The sequence below is a fragment of the Camelus bactrianus genome, chromosome 23, assembly GCF_048773025.1.
Source record: "Camelus bactrianus isolate YW-2024 breed Bactrian camel chromosome 23, ASM4877302v1, whole genome shotgun sequence".
Taxonomy (NCBI): Eukaryota; Metazoa; Chordata; class Mammalia; order Artiodactyla; family Camelidae; genus Camelus; species Camelus bactrianus.
Window position 1 is genome coordinate 27,464,843 of NC_133561.1, and position 20,677 is coordinate 27,485,519.

General features: G+C 34.8%; 1 protein-coding gene across 1 annotated transcript in view; it reads right to left on the minus strand.

The window, feature by feature from the left end:
* Positions 1–20,677, minus strand: part of SYT14 (synaptotagmin 14) — a 151,493-nt gene that overhangs the window by 125,741 nt on the left and 5,075 nt on the right. Inside the window, exon 2 of the mRNA XM_074351889.1 lies at positions 14,239–14,286. Within this exon, the coding sequence (XP_074207990.1) occupies positions 14,239–14,286 (48 nt within the window). The remainder of the gene's footprint in view (positions 1–14,238; positions 14,287–20,677) is intronic.

Below are 20,677 nucleotides of genomic sequence, written 5' to 3' on the forward strand. Positions count from 1 at the left end.
CAGAAAAGGTTAGACTGGAAAATTCAACAAAAGGAAATGAAATGCAGACAGATTAGAAAAGAAGAAATAAAACTGTCCCTACTTGCAGATGACATCTGTATCTAATAGAAAAATTCAAAGAAACTACAAAAATAACAAAAACAACCACCCCTCCTACAACTACTAAGCAAGTTCAGCAAAATTACAGAATAGATCAACACTGAAAAATCAATTATATTTCCACGTACTAGCAACGAACATGTGGAAACCAAAATTTAAAATTTACCACTGCTTATAATTACTCCAAAGAACACTGAAACACTTATACATGTAAATCTAACAAAACATGTATTATGGACTTGTATTTTGAAAACTACAGATTGCTGATGAGAAATTTTTAAAGATCTAAATAAACGGAGAGATGAATGTTAATTAATTGAAGGACTCAACATATTAAAAATGTCAATTATTCCCAAATTGATATACAAATTCCTAACAGAATTCTAGCAATTTTAACTCAGCCTGACCTAACTTTATGTTCCTTCCACCATTATCCCACATTCTTAACAGCCATTCTCATACACAGTACCCAGATTTGTCTATATAAATTAGAAAAATCGTGCACTTCTTTTGGATTATAGAACTCCTCATGGGTCACACTTTGCACCTCACCTTTAGGGAAAGCTGAGACTTCAGTCTACTTACAGGTCCAGAAGTAAAGAGGGATGGTAGAGGAGGGTTTTTAAGGAGAATCAGGAGTATCTCAAAAAGCAACTACCTCAGGGGAGGCCATTAGAGTTTCCTTGGGCAAAGCAGGGCTAATCTCCTCAGGTGGGAGTGGAATAGTTGCTTCTACTGACAAAGAAGACTCAGCAGACTTTGGGAGTTTAATGCCCCCAAACTCCTCTGAATTTTCCCATACGTCCCCATTCCAATTTTCAGGATCCCATTCCCTCCCAATCAACACCCTCATTTCAACAGCAGACACACTATGAAGTCGGGGATCCAATTTGCATAGTAATTCAGCTATTCTGAGGAAGAGACTTTGGATTTGGTTTTCAGCAATCTCAGATCTTGGACTACAGGAGGTAAGAATATCTTTCAGAGAAGACACAGAAACTTTCAGGTGATTTATGTGGTCCTTGAGCTGGGAATTCAAATCCCTAAATTCATCCTTTTCTTTCCTGATTTCAGGAAACCAGCCATTGTCCTGAAACTTGCTAGTTGGACAAAAATGTTCTAAGGTATCAAAATATATGGTCACCCAGAACCGTTCCTCTTAAAAGCATTTGATTGCAAGTATCCACTGGTGATATTTGCACACCACCATTGCCACATCATACCAAGGACAATCAGTACTCTCTTTACTGCTGAAAACAGAATCAGCATCTTTAAATCAAATCAAATCAAATCAAATGAAGGAAGCAATTGGAGAAACTCCACAAAAAAATTCAGGAAACATCTTAAGATACTGTTCCTCTAAAACTATTCTCAGTTAAAAAAAAATCTGTATTAAGGTTCTCCAGAGAAACGGAACCAATAGGATGTATATATAGAGAGAGATTTATTTTGAGGAACTGGACCACATGATTGTAGGGCCTGGTAAATATGAAACCTTCAGGACAGGCCAGACAGGCTGGAGACCCAGGAAAGAGTTACGTTATAGTCTTGAGTCAGAAGGCAATCTGTAAGTAGAATTCCTTCCTTTTCATCTGGATCTCAGTCTTTTCTTTCAAGGCCTTGAACTGATTAGACAAAACCTGTCTATTGTGCAGGGTAATGTGCTTTGCTCAAAAAATCACTGACTTAAATGTTACTCGTATCTTAAAAATTCATCACAGGAATATTTAGACTGGTGTTTTACCAAACAACTGGGCACCACTGACTTGCCCAAGTTGACACATAAAAATAAAATTAATCATCACAAAGTCCATACAAAAAGCTGTACCTAAATTTTTATAATAGCTTTATGTGTAATACCTCCAAAATGGAAAACACACAAATGTCCTTCAACAAGGGAATGCCTAAACAGACTGCAGTACATTTATACCATGGAATTCAGCAATAAGAGGGAGCAAATTACTGATACATGCAACAAACAACTTAGGTGGAATTCAAGAGCATTATGCCAAGTGAAAAAGATCTAGTCTCAAAGGTCACATAGTATATGATTTACATAACATATTAAAAATTTTAAATTATGGAGATAGCAAACATAGTGGTTGCTAGGTATTAAGGATATTCATTCAGGTCAGTATGAAGGTATATTTGTCAATATAAGAGGTTTGTTTGTAAGAATTCATAGTAAGCTATAGAGAGAAAATGTTTAAAAAGATGCATAATGAGATTTCACTAAGCCAGGTATTAAAACACATTACCAAATTGCAATTAAATAGTACAATAGTAACAAAAGAACAGACAGAACAGTGAAATAATACAAAAAGCTCAATATAATCTAGTATACACTGTAAGACAGGATATGATAAAGAAGGCATCTCAAATTAGTAAAGAAAAAATAAATTTGTTGCTCATTCACTAAGTAGTGTTGTCATTTCTGGGTACAGGTATAGGGTTTTCATGTGATTTTTAAAACTTTTCTTAATCTGTTTCCCAAATGTTTGATAGAAATGTATAGTTCTTTTATAACCAGAAAAATACATGGTAATATTTGAAAATAAGCTTAAATTTAGGTGAATTTTGATTTCAGATAAAATTTATAAGAATAAAACAAAAAACCATAAACAGAAATGATTGATACCTCTTCTGCATACAAATATAAAAATTTCATGTATCAAAAGATACCACAATCAAAACAAAGTTAAACAACAAAGAGGATAGCAAAAACTAACATATAGCAAAAGAAAGAGAAAAAAGTTACCACACTTGATACATTTTTAATATTTTAAAATTAAGATAAACCTACAAGAGTAATTTCAAAAGGACATTCACCAAAGAACTGTAAATCATCATTAAACTTGAAAAATATCCCAAGACTTTGTGTATATTCCAAAAGTCACTGACAAATGTAATTCATCTGATCCATGCAAGGGTAACAAAGATAAATTAAGAGAATTAGAACTAAATTCCCTTTTGGATCTGGTAAAGCCACTCCTATCCTACTAAGGAATTATCTGCCTCTAATTTCTCTGTGAAAAATCCATAAAATTAAACCTTTTGTGCCTAAGTTTTCCATCTAGCTGGAAGACTGACATGCATATGACATTACTGAATATTTTTGTCGTTGTGTTGTTTCAAATAACACTGCTCCAGCTCTAACATCTTCTTTAATAAAAGTTAAATACAGTCTATCATGGAATGCTGGTTTTTATTCTTAAATCAAATGTCTACATGATCATATAGTCCATCTGGGATAAACTACTAAAGCAGTCTTGGTAGCTACAAGAGTTAAGTGAAGGCTACTCAAAGTACTGCACAACAGGCTATATAAGGAAACTAATTCTAAAAGTTTGATTTAGGAACTTATGTATTTTTCATTAAAGATAACAGAAAAAAAAAAAACATGAAAAATACTCAAACTCACAGTAGTCAGAGAAATACAGTACAAAACAACATACCAACTTGACAAAGTGTTTTTAACTAAGAAATTAAAAAATAATCTTGTATGCAATTATTATTACTGTAAACTGCTAAAAATTTTATAAAATACCTTAAAAATGAGGATATTCCTTGATCTTGATAATCTACTTCCAGGAATTTTGTGTCAATATAAAAATTGTCATGGTAAAAATTCCTTTTTTCTAAGGAAACAATCAGAGCTATAAAAAAATTATTTAAATGCTTTGTACTCACTGAAACACTGTTAGTACATTCCAAAAATCCAAAAATAGCAGACTAGTTAATAAATAATAGTATTCTCATAGAATGGAAAACCATATTGTCATTAAAAATCAGATAAACAATAAGAAAATAAATTAAAAAATAATAAATAACATGGGAAGACAGTCATAATGTAATATTAGGTAAGTAAAAATTCTAGATACGAACCAATTACAGAATGTGATACCTGTTTTGTTTAAATTATGTATATATGTATACACAAAAAGGCTATATGATAATACTCCATAATCGTCATCACTGAGGAAGGTAAAATCATGTGTGTTATATATTTTCTAAACATTTCTCTGCATTTTCTAAATTATTGATAATGAACAAGCATTATTATATGACTAGGAACATTTTTTTATTTCATTAAAACAAAATAATATATAAGAAGGATCCTTTTATTCTTAAAAAGAGAATACAGAACAGTTTCTAAAATTAGGTCTAAAGAGCCCAAGATCAACAGCATTTTAACAAGTGTTACTTAAAAGAAAAGGAAGACAAGGGATCCATGACGAAATATATGTAGGAAAAATTGGGTTAAACAGAGTTGAACAGTCTTCTTCAGTACAGGACTTGAATGCTAATTTTCTAACCTTAGCCACCTCTGTGTCAGCCCCTGGAGTGGCTCCATGGCACCTCTAAGAATCTGGAGCACCTCTTAAAAATTGCCAGTCTCATCTATCATTTTCACATTCTGGATGTATTTTATATGATGTAAAGAGAGGGAGGGAAGGAGGAAGAAAGTTAAAACACTAGCGAACTTCCATAAGGCATTGATTTATAAGTACATACTGGGACTAGGAAGAGGGAACAAGAACTAAGTAAGACAGCATATCGAAAGATCTGCAAATGTGACTTGCTTATTAAAACGAGTTTCACATGCAAAATTGATACTGAATATAATTTATAATATGCAAATTGCATACCTATGCTTTTATATGTGATGACAAATCATACACTGATGTAGTTGAATTTTAAAGATACTATAAATTGAAATGAAAATATACATATACCTTAGTGTTTAAATAAAAACTGTACCTTTGAAATTTAAAGCACTAAAGATTTCAGTGTTAAATGTACTTGGCATAAAACAAACTGCTAAGCATTGTTATTTACTAAACAGATTTTCATATTAGCCATTAGATGGCACCATGTATCTACTAGTTAACATAACTTTATACTAAACTCTAATTTTCCCCAGGGGTTTAAAAAGATATAAAATATATTTAACTTTTAAGTAAATATGGTAAGTATTATTTTTTATCATTGTTAAATTTTAAGCTTCCAAGTGAAGAGAAATGACATACTCAATTACGTTAGTATCACCTTTTCTGGTACCTTACAATTTTAAAATAAATAATCTCATTCAATATCAAGCTGCAGTGTTCTAAAGCAACTTTTCAGTAGTTAAATGTCAGGTGGCTAGAGAATATCCTCCCTTAAGATAAGTCAAAGATAAAACTAATTTTCTGCCTTAATAACTTTTTTTTACCTCTTTCCCTTCCCCCTACATTGTCTAGTTTCTCATTCTTCTCAATAATCAAATTTCATCACATCTTATTCTCTAACCTAGGACTCTCTCAATTCCTATCAGTTTAGTTTCCCAGTCTCCATTCAGATATCCTCTGCTCCAGATCTTTGTATCAGCTATTTACATACTCAAAATGACGCCAGTCTGATCGTCACTTTTTCCAATTCCAACTAAGATAGAGTAACAGAGATAAGATTTACCCTACTACCTGAAACCACAAGACATCAGACAAAATATATAAAACAATGGCACCAAGACACTGAGCATAGGCAAAAAAAGGCAGTGATCACTGAGGAAGAAAATAAAAGATGATCATTATTTTCCAAGCTCACTGCCTGGAGAAAGTTTCCAGGCTGCAGCAAAGAGAGAGGGAACCCAGGCAGAGCCCAGTGGCCTCCTTGAGCTGAGGAGATGAACCCGGGAAAACAAAGAAGATAAGGGGGCCAGAGTCTGCATGGCTGAGTATCAGGAAATAAAACGCTGTGCAGAGAACTCCAGGGAGCCACACTGAGTCACCCATGAGATTACAGCTGAGCAGTGCTCAGAACACTCATGTGAGGAAACCATCAGAGGCTGGGAAAAGAATTTCCTAAAGGATGAAAGGGAAGAGTGGTCAGACATCACACAGCACAAGAAACGGTGTCTATTCTCAAGATCCAAAATGAAAAATATCAAACCTTATGGGGCACCGATTGAGAGTACTACCAAAGATCTTGCTCAAAAGTGACCCCAGAGTCGTGCAGGAATGATGGCACCAAACAACACGTAGAAGCCAGACCAAAAGGAACAAACTGCTTACAAGTAACAACCCATTTCATAACAAAGCTCAAAAACTAAACAAAAATATCCAAAGGACAATAAGAAAAACTTCACGTCTAGCATCTAATAAAAAATTACCAAGCATGCAAAGAAGAGGGAAGTAATAATTTGAAAAACCAATCAAAAGTGACTCAGAAAGATGACAGAATTATGCAACAATTCTAGGTACTTTCCCCATAACCATCTTTGCTGTTTTCATCTTTTCTACATTTCAGCCACAAGCATTTTTGCTGCATAATTAATTGGCTGTAAGGTAATTTTGCTGTAAAAGATGAAATAGCAAAAAATAAAGGAGAGACATATTTAAAAGAACAAAATGAAAAATGAATAAATTAAAGACTATTGCAAAATATAAAAATTTTGAATACATTTTAAACATTTTAAATGTATATGCATTCATAGCAATACTGTACAAATAACTGATTTTATTTTATGAGTTGTAATAAGCACAATAAGGAATAATTTAGTAAGAAATGTGCATGTCTATAAAAATTTACTGGGAGACATAAGAGAAAACAAAAACAGACTGTCTGGTCAGGCCACCCAAGGTGGCTGTTCTCTTGCTCTCTGTCCATCCCCTGCTCCACCAGAGCCTGCCTCACCTACACCCCGCTAGCCTGACGGGCCTTCCTACATGCTTGCCCCAGGCCCCAGCTAGTGACTAGTCTCATCAAAGGGGCAGAGAGGGGCGTGCCCCTCTGCTGGCTTCCTGGTAACTGTTGAGCCAACCTGATGTCAATTCCCCCTGTCACTGCTAACCTACTCCTCCCACGTGGAGATGGCCACCACGTCCTGCTCCCCGTCCACCCAGCAGTGGGGTGTCTCTCCAGAACCCTGCTTCAGTCCCCCATCCATTAAGCCATTGATGTGTCTCTGACATTGACTCCAGGCTCTTCTGTCTCAAACCTGGGCAAATACAGGCCTTCGCAGGCCTGTGAGGTGCAGGCAAACAGAGACCTGCCATGTTTCTGAATGAAAAGATAAATGTTATTTAGGAATTTAACTCAATTCCATAGGACTTTCAAGGGAAGGGAGTGGGACATAGGTTGCAGGAGGGGATAACTGACAAAGTGATTCCAAAGTTCATCTGAAAAAAATAAACAAGAATAATCAGGAAATTTTTAAAGAAACAATGTGAGAAACTCTTTTCTGCCAGATAACTAACGTCACAATAATAAAAGCAGTGTATCAGTCGTTCCAGAAAAGACAGATCAATGAAAGAAAAGAAAAAATTTAAATACAGAAACTGAGTCATACACACTAATTTAAGTATATAATAATAGAGGTATTTCAAATTAGCAAGGAGAGGATGAATCAGTCAGTAACTGGTATTTGTATAACTGGCTAATCCATGAGAAACATAAAGCTGGATCCTTCCTTCACACCTTAGACTGAAATAAATTCCAAGTATATGAAAGACGTAAATGTTTAAAGATGCCACATTTTACAGTAATTAGAGATTCACTGAGCTGAACAATGGAAATCATCTCTAAACCCAAGCCATATTCACCATATATATATCACTCTCACTTCGTGAATATATTTCTTAAAGGCTTCTTTGTGGTTATCTAACTATTGGAGGTAAAAGGTAGAAAAGATGAAGCATATTTCAGCTCATATATGGAAATTGTTCTCTGTAGATATTTTCCTTCCTCTTGGAAATGGTCATAAGCCAGCAAAAATGACCAGAAAATTAAATTTATTGCTCAAAAGAACCCAGCCATATACATCTCTTTACATATAAAACTCATATAAGTTAAAAAAAAAAAAACTTAAGCCAGTATCAGTATATATCCCACTCTTTTGCCTCGGTCTGAGGATGGAATAGATCTATAAGAAACAAAAACATCTCCTTTCTTCCCCTTCTCTGCTTCTAATTGAGGGAAAAAAAAGAAAACCTTAGGAGAGAGAAACCAAAACTAAATTTATAATAGGAGCATTCTGTAAAATGTTTGGACGCTTATCAATGGAAGGGGCTGTAGTGGTTGGTATGTATGACATCAACCGTCAGGATGACATCAAGAATTCATCCCTAATTCTCTTCTCTTCACTGAAGGATTTTTTTTTAAAAAGGATGAAAAGTATACCCTGGACATATCAGCTTCAAATCAGTGAGACATCTATCCTGAACCAGTCTGCCTAGACCTCTTCCCTTGGGCCAAGGACTGGACAGTGAAAAACATTCTGACTTTCCTGTCCTAGGACCACTAAATGAACTTCCTTTCTTTTTTCAGAGTCCATTATTAAGAGTGTGTAACACAGCTGAATAATGCATATAGGCTTAGGAAAAACAGGAAGAGGCTTTAGCTTTATGAAGCTGGTTCACAGATGCCATTCTGCAAAACACCTTAGTAGTTTTATACTCACAAAACCTCAACTAATACAGGCTTTAGCAAAAGAAGTAAGAGGGTAAGAAAGTGGTACTTTCAGACCTAAGTATTTCAGGGAAAGACAGGACCGGCGCAGGACTGGCTCACACAGCCTTCATTATGAGTCTGCTTTCTATTTTTATGATAATTACTCCAGATTCTTGTACTCCTGTGACTTTCACAACACGTTCTTTCCCTTTAAATCCTGACCTTCGACCTCCCCCTTCAACTGCTGAGGGTCTGCGTTGCTCACTTAAAGCTGATGTTAACTTACAGCAGCCTCAATTTGGAATATAAAACTAAAAATCACAAGCATGAGTCAATGCGGTAGGCTCTTTTCCCTCTGGGTGCACATAAACCTCTCATTAAGAAGTTCAAAGAAGCTAAGAATGAATCAAAGAAAATATAGCTCCAAGATTCCCACCTTCTATTAAATTGTACGTGGAAGTGCCATTTTAATTATAGCAGCAAAAGCCCTATTCTTTGTTACCATCAAGGCTCTATAAATTCACAACCTAATTGAAAATTCTTGAGCCAGGAAGAAAAAAAGCTTAAAATGTACTAACACAACAGCTACAAAAATTTATCAGCCCTTCAATTCAAGAATATCTCTTATTAGCACCGTCTAGAAGCCACTGAGCTATACCAAAGGGAAAGACAGCTATCCCCAGAACCAAAGAAACTGAAAACAGTATAAAGGAGGAGAACTATATTATGACTCTAGATAGCTTTTAAAAATTCAAACCAAATTTTAGTATGCTGAGGAAAGGAGCTCATTATTTATAACATACTGTTTAGTCAGAATGGAGAAAGTACAGGAAAAGGACAGAAATATAAATTTTACGTAATTTTTAGTATTTCATGAAATTTGAGTGTTGATTAAGAATGATTTTACAGGAGTTGCATAGAAACTGAACACAGAAGTCTGCTTATATGCCAACATCCAAAGATTTGTGGTCAGAATTTTCTATACTAGAAGTCACTTCCTTATTCAGAGATCAGCAAAGCATTTCTGATATACATATGCCATCATTTAAACAAATCACTGAAACATCCTGGAAGACTCATGTTATCAACTCACTGGTAGTTCTCATAGATTCAAAATGCTGAATGTCAAACAACTAAAAGAAGAAGCAATAGAAACTACCAGAACATACCTTCCAGATTCAGACACAGAATACATCTGGCCCGTCTCCAAGAGTCTGCAAGCTTCAAGAGTGTCCCTACCGCCTTCAATAACACAGTAACATGCGTATGTCAACCCACCGTAGGCTACAAAGGTCTTCACAGGCTTTATTTCACCTGGCCCTCGTAAAAGTCTTGTGAGATTAGTATAGAGAACATTAATTGTATCACCATTTTATACATAAGGAAAATGAGACTCAAAAAATTTAGAGAGTTATTCAATTGCCCTGCCTGGATAAAAGCAAATTGGGAAATTTAAGTTATGTTTCCTGAATCCAAAACCTGGATTCTTTCTTTATTAAACACTAGCTCTACTAAATACTAGAAAGGACAGAAAATATTTTATTGTTCTTTTACTCTGGATCATTAGAACCACAATAGTTAAGTCTGGTCACTAACCAAAAAATTCCTACCCCACCCCAGCCCCTAAAAGTCAGAATATAGTTCTATAACTTTGCAAATTCTGTATTTAAAATTATCATCTACATTTTCAGATAACTTATCTAATGTTGCCCCCAAAAGAGACAGCTGAAAACACCACTAAAAGAGGGAAGTGCTCAGGATGCACTGAAGGGGGAAGAGAAAGAACAAATCTACTCCCCAGCTTAAAGGGAGGACCTGAGGGCAGAGGCAGGAAGGGATGAAAACCTAACTGGATTCCCTCTTACCCACAAAGCAGCAGCGGCCCCCTGAAAGGAGGAGGAGTAATACACACAGCAACACTCCTTTCACTGCCACAAACTGGGGAAAGCGGCACCAAGCCCGGCTCCCCTCCCCGCGCTCTGTGAGCTTTAATCGTTCTGGCTGTTGTCTACAAGTTCTCTTCTTCTCTTGTACCTTGTACTCCCCTCACAGCTGCATCAGGACAACTTACTAACAGAACTGAATGGATAGAGGACACTCTCTAATTCAGCCCCATAACTGGTAAACCTACCTTTACCAAGCACCTTGTCAACAACCATGTAAGACTTTGCTGTCAGATGGGTGGTAACTACTCCCCCCAAGATGTTAATTGATGAGGTTTACATTATTATTCAGGATCATATTTCGAAGAAATCTTAAGGGGCATCTCAACTAGTGATGAGCAGCACACAACAAACCACAGGGGACCACTTAGCCGCAAGACAGTCTTTGATTCAGATGAGCTAAAAGATTAGAAAGTTGATCTCTGTTCCTATTTCCTAACTGTGACCAGATATTTATAGTTTACTGGCTTAACTAAGTGATTGTCTTCTAGTCAAGGAAAAATACAGCAGGTAATAAATCTGAACTTCTATACATTTTCCCCAAGGAAAATAAAGCCATTTTCACTTTTAAGGGGAAAAAAATTCACCACTGATATCTCCTGTTCTCTAGCCACTACTACAAGAATTTTTTCCTACAATTTCCTAAACAGATTTTCATTCGAATTAGGATATTATATGTTGACTTTTGTATACGGAGTAAACTCAAGTCAGTAACACCATAAAGAGATTTAGCAAATAGAAAATGCTATATACAAAACCACAGAGAAAGTCTTCAACCCTGAGGGTGAAGCCTCAGACCTCAGGGCCAAGAGCCATGGAGTTATTATTCCCAGGCCTTGAAACCTAATAGATTTTCCCAATTGGATTTCAAAACTACTTGGTACCAGTGATTCCCTTCTTCCTTCCATTTTCTCACTATGGGGATGGAAAGGTCTAGAATTGTTAACCTATGCCTGTTCATCACTGTATTTTAAGAGCAGGTTACATATTTGCTAGTTTCACACATCTACAGATGGAGAGGAATTCTGGACCAGGATGGATCATACCTGGAGTTTCACCTAGACGTGATGTAGAAGATGTGGATGGTGTGACTTCTCAGTTGATGTTTAATGTAAGGCTTTGTAGATCAGAGTAAGGCACTTTGATTTTATTCTAGGTGTAGTGAGAATCCACAAAAGAATTCCAACCAGTAAAGTGATATGACCTGATCTGCATTTAAAAAGACTGGTATGTACTGTAAGGAGATAAGAGTGGAAGTAAGGGAACCTATCAGAAAACTATTAGCAGTAGTGTAGGCGAGAGAAGATAAGGACTCAGACCACAATGATAACAGCAGGACAGAAAAAGAAGATAGACGCAAAATATATTTTGAAGGTAGAACTGACAGAACTTGCTAATAATAAATTAAATGCGGAAGATAAAAGAATGAAAGAAATAGGGATGATTCTGAAGTTAGGACTCCAGCAACTGGGTAGACTGTTCTATTTATTAGCTGAGATGGAGAAGATTGAGGAAAGTATAGATCCATGTGAGACAATCAGATCTGCATTTTAGACACGCCAAGTTCTTATTAGAGTAAGAATCAGGTATCCAGGTAGAAATATCAAGTAAGTAGCTTGATATAAGAGCAGGGAGCTCAAGGACAGCTAGAGCTAGATTTATAAATTTGTATGGCATTCAAAACGACAGAACCAAATAAAACCAAATGGAAGGAAATGAAGGAAAAATGAAGCAAGCCCAGGACCAAACTCTGGTATATTCCAACATTTAGAGGTCTGACAGAGGAGAGAAGCCAGCAAAGCAGACAGAGAAGAACAGCCAAACGGGTAAAAACAAGTTGAACACAGTGTTAGAGATGTCATTTTACCAGAACCGTTGACAGTAATTTAAATTATTCTACTTTATATAACCCGTCATAGGTTCTACTCTGGGAAAGTCCGGTTTAAAATGCAAAAGCTTTAGAATCGAGCATTCATTTTGAAAATATTCAAACACTTATAGAACACCTTCTAGACTAGGACACTACTGAATGCCAAGGGGATACACAGAGATGCAGAAACTTCCCCATGACATAGCTACACTGTGATAAAATTTTTAACATTTTAATCACAGATTTAAAATTCTGTAGAAAAGTGGAAGACATGAAAAAGCTGGACTAATCCAGAGAAAACTGGGCAAGGCCTCGTCTGAGAACTACCTGGACAGGAATAGAGGCAGCAATAAAGAACAGCAAGAAGAGCCAGAATAGAGGTGTTCAGATCATCACCTACCCCTAGCTATGCTATTTTCTCCCCTGCAGCTTTCTGTTCCCCTTGTAATCATGAAAAGCCCTTGACACATTTTAGTTTCCTCCCCTCTAGCTGTCTCTACTCTTTTCTTGATTCTCTTCTCACCTGGCCACAGTTTTTATAGTTTCTGATTCCAACTGATTCCTAAGTGTCTCTTGATGTCCAAATAAATTCTGTTTTTTAAAAAAGATTTAGTGGAACAACGTAAACAACTATAAAATTCTTTAGAACATTTTTAGTAATTCTGGATTCATACGTTGTAGTAGAAGACTAAAAATGCTTACACAGAGGAAGAAAACAATATATAATTCATCTTCTCTCTCCTATTTTAGATAAGAAGCACAAGTCAACAGTAGTTACAGCATGAAAACCACAATCCTAAATTCGAGATTTCAGGGACCTGACTTCAATTTTCTCCCTTATGATACCAGCGAAAAGATATATAGATAAACTATAATAAAGGAAGGAGACTTTTTAAATAAACAGCAATCAAAGGCAGTGATACATAGATAAACTAGTAGGACCAAACCAAAATTCACCTGAAAACGATTAAAGCCTTTTAGTCAACTCTACAGAAGCTGAGGCTTCTCAGACCTGTTGAAGACTGACTGCAACTATGCTGACACGGCCCTGCTACGCCACCAGACCCAAGTATCACAAATACTGACACTGCCTCAGACCTCCTCAGGGAGAAATATTAGGGCAGGGAGCACTGCTAGTTAGCCAGAGTCAGGAAGGCCAATTCGATTTTCAAGAAAGATGCAAGAAAAAGAAAGTCTCCCAAGTTTAAAAAGAGAAAGGAGCAGTTAACTTTACGAGGACTTCCTCCCCTGACCTTTCCGGGTGTATCTTTTTCTTTCTTCACACCATTCCACAGGTGTGACTGCTGCTCAGAGTGGGGACTCCCAAGGTTCTCCTGATTCTTCCAAATCTATGGAATACCTGATTCCTTGCCTCCCACCTAGTAACTGAATTACCTTTCCTGGGGCCACCTTGTTCAACCACCCAGTTGTCAGGTGGCTCCTTCTAAGGAAGCATAGACAGTTGTTGGTGTCAAAAGATGCTGTGGTCTTTGGACATGTTCCCGATTTGAATTTCAACCACTCCTCACATCTCTCTGATGGGGTACAGTAATAGAACAGAAGTCAGTGGGAGAGCAGCATGCACTCAGATTCCAGATTCTGAAAGGGAACAAAAATCAAACCCTCCATTCTTGGCCTCTTCACCATGTCTGATAACCAGTATGCCAGAAACCAGGCTTTATCAGCCCATGAAAAATAAAGGAACAACACTCAATAACCATATAATAAGCAATGTGCACTTAATGAATGGTTATGTCTATAATACAAGCAACAAATATTAATATTTATTAAATTTTACACTATGTAAGTCCAAATAATCTGCATCATACCAAAACTTATCATCCACTGTGAAATGCTAATTCTGTATTTAAATATCCATGCAGAGCATTGACTCACCTTTTCTAATACAGATAAGTTCATGTACTCCACAGGTTCTTTCTCCACCTGTTAAAAAGATTTTTGTTAGAAATTAAAAACAGGTCATAAGCTGAGTTTGACTGTTACAAAGAATTGCTTTAAATTAGCTTCTAGAAATGGCCTCAGAGAAACATTTCCTAATTCTTCTCTTTAAACTTAACTATATGAATAGGGTCACCCGATGCTCAGAATCTTCCTGAACCCTTAATAAATTAAGACCTTATGAAGTTCTGGAATAAAGAAACTTCATTCAAGCAAGTTATTTTAAATGGCAAGCTTCTCAAGAGCAGAAATCACAGCACCCTTTCCTAAGCACCTCTTCACATCATCTAGAAGGAAATACTGTAAGGAAGGACACACTTTCGCATCTGAGCCTTAACACATACAGGTGAGTTAGTATGGGTCAACCCTATAAAGGCCTATTTATATCTTATCACATATACTCACACTGCGTAAAATGAAATGTGATCCTCACCCCATTCTCCAGCTTCCCACTCTTATAAACTCTTAAGACAAAGTTTATATGTAGATGGCATGATTAAACTATTAACTTAAGCCAAAAGCTTACTTTGTCATAATCATTTCTATCAAAAAAATTTTGAGTAATATTATCAGTTATCATAGAGCTATTTCCTTCACTCTGGAAAGTATTGCCACTACTTTAAATGAATGTGAGCTGAATAAAATTCTGTAGTGTTCTATATATGCATAACCTTATAATTATGCTATAAATTATGTTTAAATTTTGCATAATAAAAAATATTAAATAATCTCATCATCTTAGCTCATTATAGAAGCTTATTATGAACAGTTAAGTTATAAGAAACAGAAATATCTTACAGCAATAACATGAGAAATAAAAACCATGATATCCACTAAAAGAAAAGTAGGTCATCCAGGAAGGAAGCTAAAAAACTAGACAACAGTATTTATACCACTAAAGTAGGTTAGATTTACATTCTAACCTGACGGTAACAATACCTCTGCTTCTTTATTACCAACAATACAGACTAATCACCGGTTGTCAAGAAGACAGACTTAGCAAGAAACACCTAAAGCTATGATGATAAAAGAATAATTATTCAGCAAACCTTGGTATAAATACAGTGAGACCTTATCAACTGGAATATTACCAATGAGCAACCACTGATCACTTGCTGAAGGGGTAGAATTAACTATACCTATTCACTACATATCTTTAAAAGTGAGAAAGTAGTCAAATGACTGGAATGGGAACATTTACAAATTATAATAAACTGTTTTCAAGAAATTTAGAATAATCATGTAATAACAACAACAGAACTATAAAGTATATCGACACCATCACTGATGTTTTCAGACTACTTAGAAATAGTTCTTATACAGTCATTAAGACCTATCCTCCAGAAGGTAACACTTATAACTTAGTTTGAGTTATGTACTTAATTTATGTAACAAGCTTGTATATTTACAGCCTGTCACTGAAACTAGACTTACCCCATACGTAACACAAACTGGTTATGTTTTACTATTCACATCCAATCTTAAATACAGCTGCATCATTTTTACAAGGCTTGGTACTAACAATAAAAATGATTATATTCTAAGACTTTTCTCAAAACCACAAGTGACGATGAAAGCTAACTCCCACTTTTTAAACTATTCAATTTATCTTTATCAAATGAAAGAACTTCATAAATAAAAAGCTAAGTCAAATAATTACTGTATTTCAAATTTATAGTCAACTGATGATTATCACATTTGCCAAAGTATGCACAAAAATCACATAAAGTAAATCTGAGCTCTACTATTCTTGATATTTGTTGCAAAAATTCCAACCAACAAGTGACATCTCACTAATGTACATGTGTAACTCAAGAGCAATCACTATTATTACTGAGATAAAAAGGAATATTAAAGATAGATAAATGTCAGACAATAAAGTAAAATTCGAGGAAACATTTACTTTTAAAACTACAAAAAAAGAAATACAAAATGTTAAATAAACTTTATTACATTATCATACACTGAAATCAATATTCCTTTTATTCCCAGTTCTTTTTAAGACCAGAAAGAGAAGGGGGAAAAAATGTATCCTATATGTTAAATGTATTTTTTTTACCATTTTAAAATTTATTTATGTATTTATATCATATCTTTTAAATTGAAGTATAGTTGATATACAATATCATATGTTACAGATATACAATATAGTGATTCACAAATTTTTAAGTTTATACTCCATTGATAGTTATTACAAAATATTGGCTATATTCCCCATGTTGTACAATACACCCTTGTAGCTTACTTTATACCTGGTGGTTTGTACCTCTTAATCTTCTACCTCCATCTTGACCCTCCGCCATCCCTCTCCCCACAGGTAACCACTCTATAATTCCTCTCTATATCTGTGAGTCTGTTTCTTTTCTGTTATATTCACTATAGTTGACTTTTTAAAAATTCCACATGTTAAGTGATATCTTACAGTGTTAAATGTATATTTTTAATGTGTATGTTTGGGAATCAAAAGGATTAAATACTTTCTGAATCTGAGATACAGTGAACTGTGTACAAATTTCATGCCTTTTTTTATATTTCTAAAAGTAAATCTGAAAAGTTTGTAAGATTATATACAAAAATGTCAAATTTGTAAACAACAAGCAAGTCACTGCCGGCACACCTTGACTTAGATACAGGAGTAATCCAAAAGTGGTTTACCCATTTTAAGAGTATAATGCACAAGGAGAATAATTATTGACTTTTTTAAATTTCAGTGTTACTGAGGTACAACTGACATACATAAGCATGTAGAGAAAAAGGAACCCTCCTACACTGCTGGTGGGAATGTACATTGGTGCAGCCACTATGGAAAACAGTATTGAAGTTCCTTAAAAAACTAAAAATAGACTTATCATATGATCCAGCAATCCCACTCCTGGGCATATATCCAGAGAAAACTCTTAATTCAAAAAGATACATGCATTTCAATGTTCAGAGTAGCACTATTTACAATAGCCAAGACATGGAAGCAACCTAAATGTCCAACAGATGAATGGATAAAGAAGATGTGGTGTGTATATATATACATACACACATATATACACATACACACACAATGGAATATTACTCAGCCATAAAAAATAATGAAATAATACCATTTGCAGCAACATGGATGGACCTAGAGATTATCATATTAAGTGAAGTAAGTTAGACAGAGAAAGACAAACATCATATGATATTACTTATATGTGGACTCTAAAAAAAAAGATGACAAATGAACTTATTTACAAATCAGAAATAGACTCAGACATAGAAAACAAACTATGGTTACCAAAGGGGAATGGATGGAGGAGGGAAAAATAAGGAGTTTAGGATTAACATACACACACTACTACAGGTATAACAGATAAATAAGGGCCCATTGTATAGCACAGGGAATATTCAAAATCTTGTAGTAACCTTTAATGGAAAAGAATCTGAAAATATGTATATGTATAAATGAATCACTTTGTTGTACACCTGAAGCTAACACAACATTGTAAAGCAACTATATTTCATAAAAAAATTTTTTTAAAGATGTTTCAAGTGCACATCATGGTGATAATCAAATATATATATCCAATATACAGAGAAATGATCTTTTCTTTTAATTATTTTTTATTGAGACGTAATTGACATGTAACACTGTTAAGGTTAAGGTGTACAACATGGTGATCTGATACACTTACATACTACAATAAGATTACCATCTTAGTGTTAGCTAATTCCCCTATCATGTCACATAAATACCAGCCCCTGGTAACCACCCTTTTACTCTCAGTTTTTATGAGTTTGGCTTTTTTAGAGTCTACATAAAAGTGATATCATATATTGTCTTTACTGACATGGCATAATGCCCTCAAGGTCCATCCATGTTGTCACAAATGGCAGCATTTCCTTCTTACTCATGGCTAAGCAATACTGTATGGTGTGTGTGTGTACATGTATGCGTAAGTGTGTGTACATGTATAACTCAAGTCTTCTTTATACATTCACCTGACAGACATTTAGGTTGTTTCCATATCTCGGCAACTTATGAATAATAAACATGGCAGTGCATATATTTCTTTGATAAACTGTTTTCATCTCTTCTGGATATACACCCAGGAGTGGGACTGCTAGGTGATATGGTAGTTCTATTTGTAATTTTTTGAGGAACCTCCATATTATTTTCTATAATGGCTGAGTCAATTTGAGGGCATGTTTATTTAAAGTAATGAATTAGTCTCTTTAGAAAGAGATGAGTCTTCCGCTAAAATGAATAATCATCCCCCAAATGAACTCGTATACACATAATTTTTCACATACCAAACTTACTTCAACAACATAATAATGAGGACTTGGAGATCATATTAAAATGACAGACTATAAAAAGAGACTAGAAATCAGAAATAAAGTTACCTAGCTCATTATAGATAAACAAACCGAGCCACTAAAGGTTAAGTAACATTGCCTGGGTCACTAATTAATTGTCAGAAAAAGTTAATCAGAACACTAAGTTTAATACAGTGAGAAAATAAAAACTAGTATTTCCTCATTTTTATGAAAAAAATGAAAATTATGAAACTTTTCTAATCCTTTAAGGTAATTTAAATAAAAGTGAATTTCTCAAAACTATTCTTGGAGATAATACTAGCATTGCTCTTGAAATAATCATCTCGGCAACCGAGAAATGAGAAATAGATAGAAAATGACAAGCTTAGTCAAAGTTACCATCTTTTTCCTCAGGCAAACCCATGTAGGAGCATAATATGAACTGGCATAATCCTCTACAATTGGGATAAATCAGGTATAAGAAGAAATAGATGTGTGTGGGTGCACGTATGTGATGTGAATGTGTGCATGTGTGTTTGTATATGAACATGCCCATACTTGAAAGGGTGCCTGGGAACCCGCAATCTGTTCTGGAAGGGAGGGTGACAGTTATTATAACGTATGTATGTACTTTTCACATGTCTACAGAAGGAAAATATGTACTGATGTTATATTCCCATCAAAATATGCCCAGGCATACAAGACAAAATTAAAACCAAAGATTTAGTTCCTTTAAAGTGGGTCGAGAAGTCCTTTTAAAAGTTGACTTTATTTCTTCTACCATATTTACTTTGACCATTAGCCTAAATCACTACAATTTACAGAGTCTATCAATTTCTTCTAAGCCAAAAACTGCAAGATTACTTTAGAAATATCTTAAATTCCATCTCATCTTAAGCTTTCTCTCAAAACACAGGCATTGAAGTAGTCACAGCCTTTTAACTGATGTCTAGCTCACAATGATTGATAAACTTGGTGTAACTAATTCTTAAACAGATAACTATACTATACATAATAAGGTGGAAACCTTAAACATTTCATATTAATGTCAACTCCTCCCAACCAACTTAACCCATTTAGACCACAGTCACTAATCTCTAGGCACCTTTTAGTTTGCCCCTAATTAAGTAATTCAAGGAATAATACCAATTCTAGTCCCTAATTGAAAACAGTGTTGTGGAAAAATCATGGTTTGCAAAGCACAATAAATACAGCATCTCTTTTGATGCATTCAAGTTCCTATGAATTTACTCAATAATTTTTCTAAGAGGTATAAGTTTTACTTTATGAAGCAAATGTACTGTTCACAAATGTAATCCATTTTCCCTACTTTTGAGCCACTTTAAATTCAGTTTTTTAGATAATTATGTTTTTGACTCTTAGAAGTTCACTGATACCATAAAACCCTGAATAAGTATCTGCTCACAAAAAGGTACTCTAATTAATTTAATTTTCTAGTTAACTGAGAATACCTTTTTGTTTTGGCTACTTCAGATCATTTAAAAAAATTTATTAATATGCATTACTGCATCAGTAAGTACAGAACACTGAAGATAATTCAATATTTCATTAAAATCCTCTATCTCTTGATGACTCAGAGTATTACTGTGAACATCAATTCTAATACAGCCCTAAAAATGTGAAAATAAGAAATTGTGCTGAATATACATAATGGATCCTAGAAGTTTGTTTTTAATTAAATTCCTGATAACAGCTTGTGGCGTGGTCAATATTTCCTCCTTCTATAAAAATGATAAATCAAAGATTCCAATTTGTTAGGTTTCAATTAAAATTTTACTACATATACATACAAAATATGCATATATTCATTTTACTCAAAAGCTTCTAATGTTTTACTTACAGTAGTTTGAGCAGTCTTAGTTCTCCCTATAGGCACATTCTACATTAGATACTAACAGGTGAAGATTTGTGAGGAAAAGAATGAAAGTCAGCTGAACGGAAATCAAACCCACGTAGACAATCTACTGTACTACCACACACATGTTATACTTAACATTATCATCACTTTAAAGAAAACAATAATGCAAACAGTATTACTCAACAAACTGTATACGTAAACCAACAC